Below are 12,465 nucleotides of genomic sequence, written 5' to 3' on the forward strand. Positions count from 1 at the left end.
ATTCAAACTCAAAAGTCGAACACACACTGATAAAGCTTTTGCCAAAAAAAAGATCGAAAGACGTAAACAACAGTATACAAAACACAACAGAGAAAACTGAAATATGAGCAACAGGAGCCGTCAGCATATCCTACTCTACGTGTGGCACCCGTTATGTTGATCATGTAAATACACACTCGGTGATGATTGTAAAAGTAAGCAACATCATACCTACAACTACAAGAAAGTTGACATGAAGAATAACTGTAGACTGCCACACTTGATGGCAATAACATGACTATTTTGTAATGTAAATGTTAAATAAAACTGTTAAGTTATATACAACCTTCCGTGGCATTCAACAAAATCGAAATAGTTCGATAACTCAGAAGGAACAGCCTTTAAAGACCTTAAAATTTTTTGCATGTCGTCAAATTACAAAAATAAAAATAAGATCAATAACATGAGGGTCTGGATGGCGTTTACAAAATTGAGAGTTATGGGTAAAAAGTGTAGAATTAAGGGATAAAGAATAGAAAAAGATACGCCAAAAAAAGTAAAGAGAATCTGTGAGTGTTCAATAATAAGGATTAGAGAATAATTGACAAAGAAGAGAAAAATTACAGAAATGAAGAACAACCCATCCAGACCCTCAAAACATTGATTGCAATGTTAATTTTTAATAAGAACATACTAATTCTTTTAGGTGGGTATGGTTATTCCTAGCCAATGGTTAAGAATAAAAGAATTTAAATAATTATAATCTTCACAAATATTCAACTTGTGTCTAAGATATCATTACCACGGGTTCAAAATCAATAAAAGGATATGTGGTACAATTGACAATTATACAACTATTTACCAAAGATCACAGGATTATATGTAGGAAAGCATAGGTCACTGTACGATTGGCAATTATACAACTAATTATGGAAGAGCACATTATTCGGTAGTAATATGTCACTGTATGAAGTAAGTTTAACTTTGTAAAAAGAACTTTTTATAATGAATAATTCAAAACACTATTGAGAGAGTATAAGCCGTGTTTTGAACAGTTTTTCATCAGGACTCACTGATTGAAAGCATATTAACGTTTAATTAGACTATTTACCGGATTTGTAATAACATAAGCAACTCGACGGGTGCCACATGTGGAGCAGGATCTGCTTACCCTTCCGGAGCACCTGAGATCATCCCAAGTTTTTGGTGGGGTTCGTGTTGCTTAGTCTTTAGTTTTCTATGTTGTGTCATCTGTACTATTATTTGTCTGTTTGTCTTTTTATTTTTGGCCATGACGTTGTCAGTTTGTTTTCGATCTATGAGTTTGACTGTCCCTCTGGTATCTTTCGTCCCTCTTTTACGACATCGAAATTTTAAAGTTCATGCGTTTGAAGCACCTTTTTTGATTCACCTTCATCAGGAACGCTCAATTTATGATGAGAAATAAAAATTAAAAAAATGTATCGCTACTTTAGAATAAAAAGAGACCTACGTTAATTTTGGAAATTGAATCTTTTCAAAATTTGTTAAGACTTGAGCCGTTTGCGAGTTTTAGGTGATGTATATTTCTCATCTCCTTGTATTCATGACCAATTAGAAATAAGGAATAACAGTACTGTATTTGAAGAGTTACCATTGTCAATTGGGGATTTGACAGTCAAAAATACAATTTTACTGGCAACGCGGAGCTTTTGTTTAATGAGATAAATTGATATATCAGACAGTTTTCTACATATCAGATGTTTATGTTGTTTGTATTGAGTAACTACAGATAACGGAAAATATATGTTGTAATGTACAAAAACTTATATAATCATTCTAGAGGTTCAACTAATTGGGTATATAACACTGTTTAAGGAATTATTTGTATAGTTTTACGTACAACTATTATCCCAGCCCATCTATTTATCTAATTGTTTAGTAAATTGTATTATATTATAGAATTACTGATTCTTACTGATACCTGAATACCGATCGATGAACATCAAAATAAGTTTGAAAAAAAACATCACGCAAAACTAAATCATTGTTTTCAGTAGTTAATCGTTCTTTTTAACATTGTCTTTATTGACCCTGTATTGTGTTTAAATGTAAACAGCAAGCTATTTTCATTCGAGGTTGTCTAACTACAACGGAAGTTAAGGGAAACATACTCTAGCACGGACAATTTTCAGGGTAAAAGAGACGCGAAAAAAACCAAAAGTGATATTCAAACTCATAGGTCGAACACAAACTGACAAAGCCATGGCAAAAAAAGAATGATCAAAAGATTAACAATAGTATACAGAACACAACATAGGAAACTGAAATATGAGCAACACGAGCCCCATAAAAACCAGGTAGATCTTAGTTTTTCCGGAAGGGTCAGCATATCCTGCTCCACGTGTGGCACCCGTTGTGTTTATCATGTAAGTACACACTCGGTGATAGGACTAATTCGGTAGGTCACACGGAGGAAGAGGACATGACGGTAAAGGTAAGCAACGTCATACCTGCAAGAGGGTGTGGATGGGGTTAACAGAATAGAGAATAATTGGCAAAAGTTATAAAGAATACAGAAAAATGGACTAGAAAATGAAGAATAGGGAAAAATGAGGTGCTAAAATATAATCAATAGAGAATAATGAGGTGCTAAAATATAAAGAATAGAAAACAATGGGCAACAAATATATAGAATAGAGAAATATGGTCTAAAACCTTAAAGAATACAGAAATGAAGGACCCCCATCAAGACCCTCCTACAATTACAAGAAAGTTGCCTCGAGGAATAAATGTAGACTGTCACAATTGGTGGCAATTTCAGTTATTTGTATAATGTAACAGTGTGATAAAACTGAAACATTATAAACAACCTAACGCGGAGTTCAACAAAATCGAAATAACCAGATAATTCAATATTAAGTACAAATAACAGCCTTTAACATGTTTAAAGACCTTACAAATTTATTGCATGTCGTCAATTTGGAAAACAAATGAGAACAATGACATGAGGGTCTGAATGGGGTTTACAAAAAAGAGAGTTATGGGCAAAAAGTGTAGAATAAAGGGCATAAAAATAAAGAATAGAAAACGATACGCAAAAAAAAAAAAAAATGAGAATCTGTGAGTGCTCTAGTATAAAGAATAGAGAACATTTACGGAAATGAGGAACACCTCTTCCAGACCCTCAAAACATTCATTGCCATGTTGATTCTTAATAAGTACATACTAATTCATTTAGGTGGGTCTGAGTTTTCCTGGCCAATGGTTAAGAATAAAAGAATTTAAATAATTATAGTATTCACAAATATTCAACTTGTGTCTAAGATATCATTTAACACAGGTTTAAAATCAAAACAAGGATAGACGGTACGATTGGCAATAATACAACTATTTATGGAGGAGCACATTACTCGGAAGTAATTGGTCACTGTACGTTGACGTTTGTTTTTGTTGCACTTCAGTGTTTCTGTTGTTCCGTTGTTTTCCTCTTATAGTTGATGTGTTTCCCTCGGTTTTAGTTTGTAACCCGGATTTTTCTCTCAATCGATTTATGACTTTTGAACAGCGGTAAACTACTGTTGCTTTTTTCTATGAAGTAAGTTTAACTTTGTAAAAAAAAAACCCTTTATAATGAATTATTCAAAACACTATTGAGAGAGTATAAACCATGTTTTGAACAGTTTTTCATCAGGATTCACTGAATAAAAGCATATTAACATTTACGACATCGAAATTTTAAAGTTAATGCGTTTGAAGCACTTTTTTTTATTCACTTTCATCAGGAACGCTCATATTATGATGAGAAATAAAAATAAAAAAATGTATAGCTACTTTGAAATAAAAAGAGACCTACGTTAAATTTGGAAATTGAATCTTTTCAAAATTTGTTAAGACCCTAGCCGTTTGCGAGTTTAATGTGATGTATATTTCTCATCTCCTTGTATTCATGACCAATTATAACAAGGGAATAATAGCACTATATTTAAAGAGTTGCCACCGTCAATTGGGGATTAGACAGTCAAAAATGAAATTTCACTGTTTAAGGAATTATTTGTATAGTTTTACGTACAACTATTATTCCAGCCCATCTATGTATATAATTGTTAAGTAAATTGTATTATATTATAGAATAGCTGATTCTTACTGATACTTGAATACCAATCAATGAACATCAAAATAAGTTTGAAAAAAAGTATCACCCTAAAATAAATCATTGTTTTCAGTAGTTAATCATTCTTTTAAACATTGTCTTTATTGACCCTGTATTTTGTTTAAATGTAAACAGCAAGTTATTTTCACCCGAGGTTGTCTAACTACAACGGACGTTAAGGGAAACATATTCTAGCACGGACAATTTTCAGGGTAAAGGAGAGACGAAAAAAAATTAAAAGTGATATTCAAACTTATAAGTCGAACACAAACTGACCAACCCATGGGAAAAAAGAATGGTCAAAAGACAAACAACAGTATACAAAACTCAAAATAGAAAACTGAAATATGAGCAACAGATTTTCCGGAAGGGTCAGCATATCCCGCTCCACGTGTGGCATCCGTTGTGTTGATCATGTAAGTACACACTTGGTGATAGTCTAATTCGGTAGGTCACACAGGGAAAGAGGACATGACGGTAAAGGTAAGCAACATCATACTTGCAAGAGGGTGTGGATGGGGGGTTACAGAATAGAGAATAATGGGCAAAATTTATAAAGAATAAAGAAAAATGGACTAAAAAAATAAAGAATAGGGAAAAATGAGGTGCTAAAATAAAATGAATAGATAATAATGAGGTGCTAAAATATAAAGAATAGAAAACAATGGGCAACAAATATATAGAATAGAGAAAAATGGTCAAAAACATTAAAGAATACAGAAATGAAGGACCCCCATCGAGACCCTCCTACAATTACAAGAAAGTTCCAACAAGGAATAACAGTAGACTGTCACAATTGATGGCAATTTCAATTATTTGTATAATGTAACTGTGTAATAAAACTGTAACCAGTTAATTCAATATTAAGTACAAATAGCAGCATTTAAAGACCTTCAAAATTTATTGCATGTTGTCAAATTGCAGAAATGAAAATAAGATCAATAACATGAGGGTTGTGGGCAAAAAGTGTAAATAAAAATGATAAAGGACATAAACATAAAGAATATAAAAAGATACGCAATAAAAAAGAATACATAATCTGTGAGTACTCAAATATAAAGAAAAGAGCATAATTGACAAAATATATAAAGAATAGAGAAAAATTACAGATATATAGGACACTCCATCCAGACTCTCAAAACATTGATTGCCATGTTAATTTTTAATACGTCTATATCAATTCATTTAGGTGGGTCTGATTTTTCCTGGCCAATGGTTAAGAATAAAAGAATTTAGATAATTATAGTCTTTACAAATATTTAACTTGTGTCTAAGATATCATTAAAACGGGTTCAAAATCAATAAAAGGATATGTGATACAATTGACAATTATACAACTATTTACCGAAGATCACAGGATTGTATGTAGGAAAGCTAAGGTCACTGTATGAAGTAAGTTTAACTTTGTATAAAAAAAATTTTGTTATGAATTATTAAAAACACTATTTAGATAGTATAAGCCGTGTTTTGAACGATTTTTTATCAGGATTCACTGATTGAAAGCATACTCACATTTACGACATTAAAATTTGAAAGTTCATGCGTTTGAAGCTCCTTTTTAGATTTATCTTCAACAGGAACGCTTAAACTATGATGAGAAATATTGATAAAACATGTATCGCTATTTTAGAATAAAAATATACCTACGTTAATTTTGGAAATTGAATCTTTTTCAAAATTTGTTTAGACTCGAGCCGTTTGCGAGTTTCATGTAATGCATATTTCTCATCACCTTGTATTTATGGCCAATTTAAAAAAAAATTAGGAAAAACAGTACTATATTTGATTTCAATTGGGGATTTGATAGTCAAAAATAAAATAGAACCCCGAAATCCACGAAAAATTTGTAGCCAACGAATAATATTGATTCCATAGTAATCTTAATTTAGAATTTTTTATAGATTAGTGTACACTGTTTATGTCTTGTGATTCATTCAAAAGTCCTTTTCAGTGCGTAAAATCAACCAAAGTTTTAGCTATGGTAATGGTAGAAAATGATTCGAATGAAACCATATATGTAAAAGCTACCCGCGGGAATAGGCGTTGCTGCCAACAAGGAAACTGATTGGCAATGTGCAAAAGTTAAAGGCTTTACTGCAATTGCATCTAAAGATGTTCAAGAGATTATACCGGTAGTTGGCAACAAAACATTCTATGTAACAATTAAATCACACAAACCTATTACTTGTGAAGCCCTTCCTATTCGAACATACCGCAATGGCATTGTGGATGAATTGTTGTTTGTTCAAAATGCCCCAAAGTCGAACAAATTGATATATAGAGTCATTATTAAACTAGAGCCTGAAAGAGAAACTGACAATAGTGTAAAAGTAAACAGTTATCACATTGAAAGGGGAAATAAGAATATTCCAGGAGAAATATATTCACAATGTACCAAAAAGAGGAATCTTAAACGACAAAATCAATCTCTGGAAATTGAGTTTGGTATAATGCAAGAAATATGCCGAAAACAAAAGCGAAAGGTTAAAACCAGAGGCCATTATAAAACATGTCATTAGGTGGGAACCTGAACAAATATGTGAAACTGGTCTCTTTTAGTGTTTAGGTCCGAGCGCCACCGATGCGTGTTATGTAGACGAAACGCGCAAATTATAAGTCGAGTATGTTTGATAAGTTTTCCTAAAGAAACATTGATTTTCATTTTCCTTTTTATATAAGGCTTATTCTTCTTTAATTTCTTATTAATAGTCATTTGTAAATCATAATCGCATTTGAAACTATAAATTGAACTCAAAATGAACGAAATATTTGCCACAGAACTTGAAGCAAGTACCGATCAATTGTTGATATATAAATAACACATAGCCGAGAAGGTGATAGAACAGATTGTTACCATGAAAAACATTGTCAACTGAGTTCTTTCGAGGGGTACCAATCTGCTCTATCACCCTCTCAGCTATGTGTTAAATAATTCATTATACTGAATGTTCTCTTATTATTGACTTTTACTACCACATTTTGAATTGAAAGTACTTAACTATGAAGTCAAGTACATAACAACGACACATTTATTAGAAAATCCACAAGTGAAGCAAGATATTTTTTTTTATTTTGACAGTGTATGAAAAAAGTTTTGAGGCCAAAATGTAGAATTTGAGCATTCAATTTGCCTTTAATTCATTGATGTAAATTCAATTCATTGTCCTTTAAATTATCGATTTTTGATTGGTCTCCACAAGAAGGCGACATTGAACAAATTATCTCCGGCTGATCCATGGGATGGAATAAATTATCTCTCTCGTATTAGCCAATCAAAATCTGGCATTTTTACGTGAAGTATAATAAATGCTTAATATTGTATGAAATAGAATAAACGATTTGAAAGTAATTAGTCCATAGAACGTAATGCAAATATCGATCAATTTTTAATGCTAAATATTGTGTGACATATAATAAAATATTTGAAATCATAAGTCCTAGTACTATAAAGTCACCAGATTCTCAAAGTCGTTACATTCTGAAAAGTATCAATGGTCCCAAACTTTCTAAATACTCTATTAATGTTCTTAAATTATTCTGATTTTTCTTACCCTTGTGTCTTAACAATCTGAACACTGTCTGAAATTTTTTTCATCAGCACATTTTTAACAGTTTTAACACTCTATCAATTAAATTCAAAACATTCTAGACAGTCTGAAACTGGCATTATCAAGATGCCCAGTTTCTTGACTGACAAGACTAATATGTACTCATCTATCCCATCAAGCTTAAATTGAAAGAAACATCATATAGAGTAAAGTCTGCCTGGAGCACCTAAGATCACCCCGGATGTTTGGTGTTGCTCAGCCTTAAGTTTTCTATTTTGTGTTTTGTATACTGTTGTTTGTCTTTTTGTTTGTTTTTTTTTGCCATGACGTTGTCAGTTTATTTTAGACTTATGAGTTTGAATGTTCCTTTGGTATCTTTCGCCTCTCTTTGACAGGATAAGCGTTTCCTTATGTAGATCACTATTTCGGTATCAGCCATATGCCACTTCTTATGATTTTGAATGAAACGACAATCCATGACAAACCAAATGACGTACTTGTCATTCTATTTGAAATATAATTGATTTACACTAAGTACTGACATGTATTTGTATGCAAGAAAGATCGTTGATTGTTAATTCAACCATGAGCAGAAGCCATACCACAGAACAACCTATATTAGGCCCAAACAATTCAAACAAAAAAACCAATTGCCTCATGTATGTACATACAATAAACGAAAAACAAATATATAAGCAAGCAACTCATGACAGCCACTGAATTACAGGCTCCTACCTTGTGACTAGCATATATGAAAACATTTATTAACAAAATACCGAACTTAAAGGTAAATTACTAACCGAGTGCTTTAATTTTCCGTGTTGCAACATATGACCTTGGTAACCCAGGCAACGTCTGCATGCATCTATATTCACGTATACATATCGCTTCGATCATCTAGATATCAAACTACTAGTAATCTATATTCTTTTTGCAGCAATACATACATAGTTTACATACAATATTAGGTCAACGTCAGAAAAATATAAACATTTTTTTACGAGTCTGAGATACCAGGGAAGAGCAAGGTTTAACCGAGCCCTTCCCCAGTGTTGTGCCGAATAGAAACAAGATTATATTTTTTCTGACATTGACCTAATATTGTGTTGATACTTCAACTTAAATTCATACTCCGATAGCTATTTGAATTGTAATACAAATTTTAAACTTATATTCATCCCTAAATGAACCTCTGATTGTGGAAAAAGTGATCCATGATGAAATTGATATTGCACAAAATATAGCTTTGTTACCATGTTTAGGAAATAAACACAACTAGTTGCAGTGTAAATACAATACATACAGAGTTTATACAATTCTTCAACAATAACTTCTATGGCAATTTCAAGTACCTTTTGAATTAAATGTATAACAAAACAGTTACATAATTTACCACCTCCAGCGGCTTTCAACAAAATCGAAGTAACCAGATAATCAAGCAATAAGTGCACATCAGTCTTTTTAAAACCATCAAAATTGATCGCATGTCGTCAATTTACCAACAAAAGATCCATTACTTTAATGCTAATTTTAGATATTAAATATTATATTGATTCGTGAAGGTTGGCGATTAAACAAGGTAGGTTTGATAATACCATTACTAAAAGAATTTAAATGATTGGAATCATCACACATGTAAAATTCATGTCTGAGATATTATCAACCACATGTTTAGAATTAAAATAAGGAGATATGCTGTATTTCTGGTTAGACAACTATCCGCCTGATACCAAATTACTGGGTGTAAGCAATTATAGGTAAGTTCGATTTTGTATTTATCCTGAATAATATTTTATGTTGAATTATTCAAAAGATTCAGGTTTTTGTGTTGTGTTTTGTAGACTTCTTTAGACTTTGACAGGTTAAATTGTTTATGAATTAATATTTTTTATCTTTCAACTTTATGATTTTATTTATTACTTTACCACAAATCGGAACTATGGCTTATGTTGGTTTTCCCGTTTGAATAGTTTTACACTAGTAATTTTTGGGGCCCTTTATAGCTTACTGTTCGGTGGGAGCCATAGCTCCGTGTTGAAGACCGTACTTTGACTTATAATGGTTTACTTTCATAAATTTTGACTTGGATGAAGAGTTGTATCATTGGCACTCATACCACATCTTCTTATATCTATATATTATGTGAGTCCAACTAGTCAGGAAAATGTTTTTACATGAAGCTATTTTGTGATTACTAATGAGGATTCAGAAATTTCTCTTTCGTCTAATTTGAAAATGTATAATAACAGTTCAATGATTACACACTTGTTCCGACGTAACATAATTGTCTTTAGTTGCTATCTGCTATAATTATTTCTTTTTTTATTGATAGTGTATAATTTAGACCGTTTGTTTCTTTTTTGAATTGTTCCATATTATGTCATGACGAGGTATTTACGATGCGAACTTTTTTTTATACTTATAGGCCGTAGAGTGACATGCAGGTATTCATAGCTTCCTTTCATCTTTTCTTGTGGTTGTGAATTGGAAGTAAAAACATTGTCTTTATTTACATTACTGCCAAAAAACAAATACTGTAGCATAACTGAGTTGAGTTGAAAACTATATTTTTTGGTCTGCTCATTGTTACCTGCATATAACGAGTTAAAATTTCTTATTAAAAAGAGTCAAGTTAAAATAATATAACAGCATATAAGAAACATTGTTAACTGATGCGAGTAATCCCAGGAACTATAACAAAAACGGCCATACCATTTAAAAATAAGTTAAGGCTGCGTTTATTCTCTTTTTTTTTTAGAATATGGAAGGGACTTTCATGATAATTCATAAATGTTACGATAATTAAATTTCTTGTTAATTAATTTATGAAATAAATATGCTTCGAAATCATTAACTAATATTTTCAGATATATTGCTTATGCTTTGTCATTTATACAAAAGTCATTGTTTCAGTGAGTAGAACTAACCGCCAGATGCAGCAATGGTATTCATTTTAAATGAAACAAAGGAAATTATATATGTAAAGGTTATTGGAAATCAGAAACTGACACTAGGTAAATGTATTGGAATCAAACATGAAGATTGTGATGCAAGGAAATGTGAACCTACCAAAATGGAAACTGAATGGCAATGGGCAAAAGATAACGGCTTTACCAAAATTTTGCCTAAGGAAAAATTAAAACTTAGCCCAGTGGCTGACAAAAAAGCAATTCATGTAACAATAATAACTAAAACACAAACAATTTGCAATGCCTTTCCTATTCGGAAAAAAGAGCAAGTCATTGTGAAGGCTGAAGATGAACTACTGTGTGTTGAAATTGCCAAAAAGAAGAAAAAAGTTTTAGGGAGATACACAATTGAAGTAGGATCAAAGGGGGAAGTTGACAATAGTTTAAAGGCAAAAGAATATCTCCGTTGCAGGGAATTTAAGGAACTTCAAGCGGAAGTAGCAAACAATTTCGAACTGCGGCCAAACTATTGGGACACCAAACGAATGTACCAATTTACTATTGAAACTTGCGACCCTCGAGAACAATATGACCATCGGAAATGTAATGGTTGTAGGAAGAAAATATCCGATAAGGTCAGGCAAGTTACTGAACATAACGAAATAATATCACGCATTGGCATCATTGCCATCAGCAAGCAAAATTCTAAAGACTTTGTCAGATTCTTGATATCTGAATTAGAACAAAATCCAGGTATAAATGTGAGGTATTGCGAAATACATCAAGATAATTATATAAAAAAATCAAAATTGCACGTTTACGAGATTCAACTCAACATTAGAAATTTCGATGTGCAGAAACATCGAAAAATACATTGGCCAATAGAAGTTGCCGAATATTATCCAATAGATTAACGGAAATATTTATAACAGCCTTTCAGTAACTCAATTCTTAGTAATGTTTAAACTTTTAAAAACAAGAAATTTTTGCATTAAATGCTTTGTTCAATAAACTGTTGGTTTTTTTTTTTCGATTATAGGCATACGGTACAAAAGCAAAAGCCAAAAAAAAAGGACGTCAAAGGCTAGTGCGGTTTTTTTTCAGACGTCAATAATATTGGCGGAACATGCCAAACAAAAAATAAAATATCGCGAGAAATAAGTCGAGATCTTTTGTTGACATATTTTCATCAAAATATAGTTTTTATTAATTATCAATTAGTGTTTACCTCTTTTGGTATAGTACAAAACTGTCTTTCGCAATGTCTAATCTTAAGGATGTATTCTTCTGAGGTTTCAGTCTCGTTGAAATCTCGTTCGGGAATTATTACCAAAGCATGTGATACAAGTGGAAACTATCAATGAATATAAAATATATTATAGTCAAACTAAAGTCTGTGAACAAATTGTGTAATTACAATAAGTAGTTTGAGTAATAAAATTTTCAAATTGTATAACCAATCTGGTAAGTGTCATCAGCCAAAATGTTGAGAAAATAGGTGAGGGTACAAAGAAATGATTTTATCAAAGATATGTACATCCCATATCAATTTTTTCTATTCGAAATTCTTAGATATGTATTTTTTCAATCATTTATAACAAAGAAGTTGAAATAATATGCTTTGTGTTCTAAAAAAATGAGAAAAATCCCAAATTAACAAAATTGACAGCATGGTCAATTTGACACACAAAAACAACAACATTTTATAAAACTTTCTTATATTAACACCTACCTATAGATTTTTCAAGTTAAATTTATTCAGATTGGTCCACTTCATCTTTAGTGAAAGTATGAAAAAAAGTTTAATTGGGAAATTGTGTGATTTTTTTCATGATAATAGCCCAAAAATGGGTAAAAATTGATGAAAAATGGGAAAATCATAACAAATGGGTACTTT

The 12,465-nt window shown here is 31.6% G+C and overlaps 1 protein-coding gene across 3 annotated transcripts in view; it reads left to right on the forward strand.

Annotated features, from left to right (window-relative positions):
* Nucleotides 1-759: 759 nt before the first annotated feature.
* Nucleotides 760-12,465, forward strand: part of LOC127718437 (uncharacterized) — a 68,473-nt gene continuing 56,767 nt past the window's right edge. The window contains exons 1-2 of one of the 3 annotated variants that reach the window (XM_052224458.1): nucleotides 760-951; nucleotides 10,573-10,645. In XM_052224458.1, coding sequence (XP_052080418.1) covers nucleotides 10,601-10,645 — 45 coding nt within the window. In that variant the 5' untranslated portion in view covers nucleotides 760-951; nucleotides 10,573-10,600. Of the gene's footprint in view, nucleotides 952-5,071; nucleotides 5,504-6,404; nucleotides 9,417-10,572; nucleotides 10,646-12,465 lie in introns of those variants that run through there. The other 2 variants (XM_052224456.1, XM_052224454.1) reach the window with 2 other exon arrangements.

Source organism: Mytilus californianus, unplaced genomic scaffold (genome assembly GCF_021869535.1).
Source record: "Mytilus californianus isolate M0D057914Y unplaced genomic scaffold, xbMytCali1.0.p SCAF_10, whole genome shotgun sequence".
In the NCBI taxonomy this organism is placed as follows: Eukaryota; Metazoa; Mollusca; class Bivalvia; order Mytilida; family Mytilidae; genus Mytilus; species Mytilus californianus.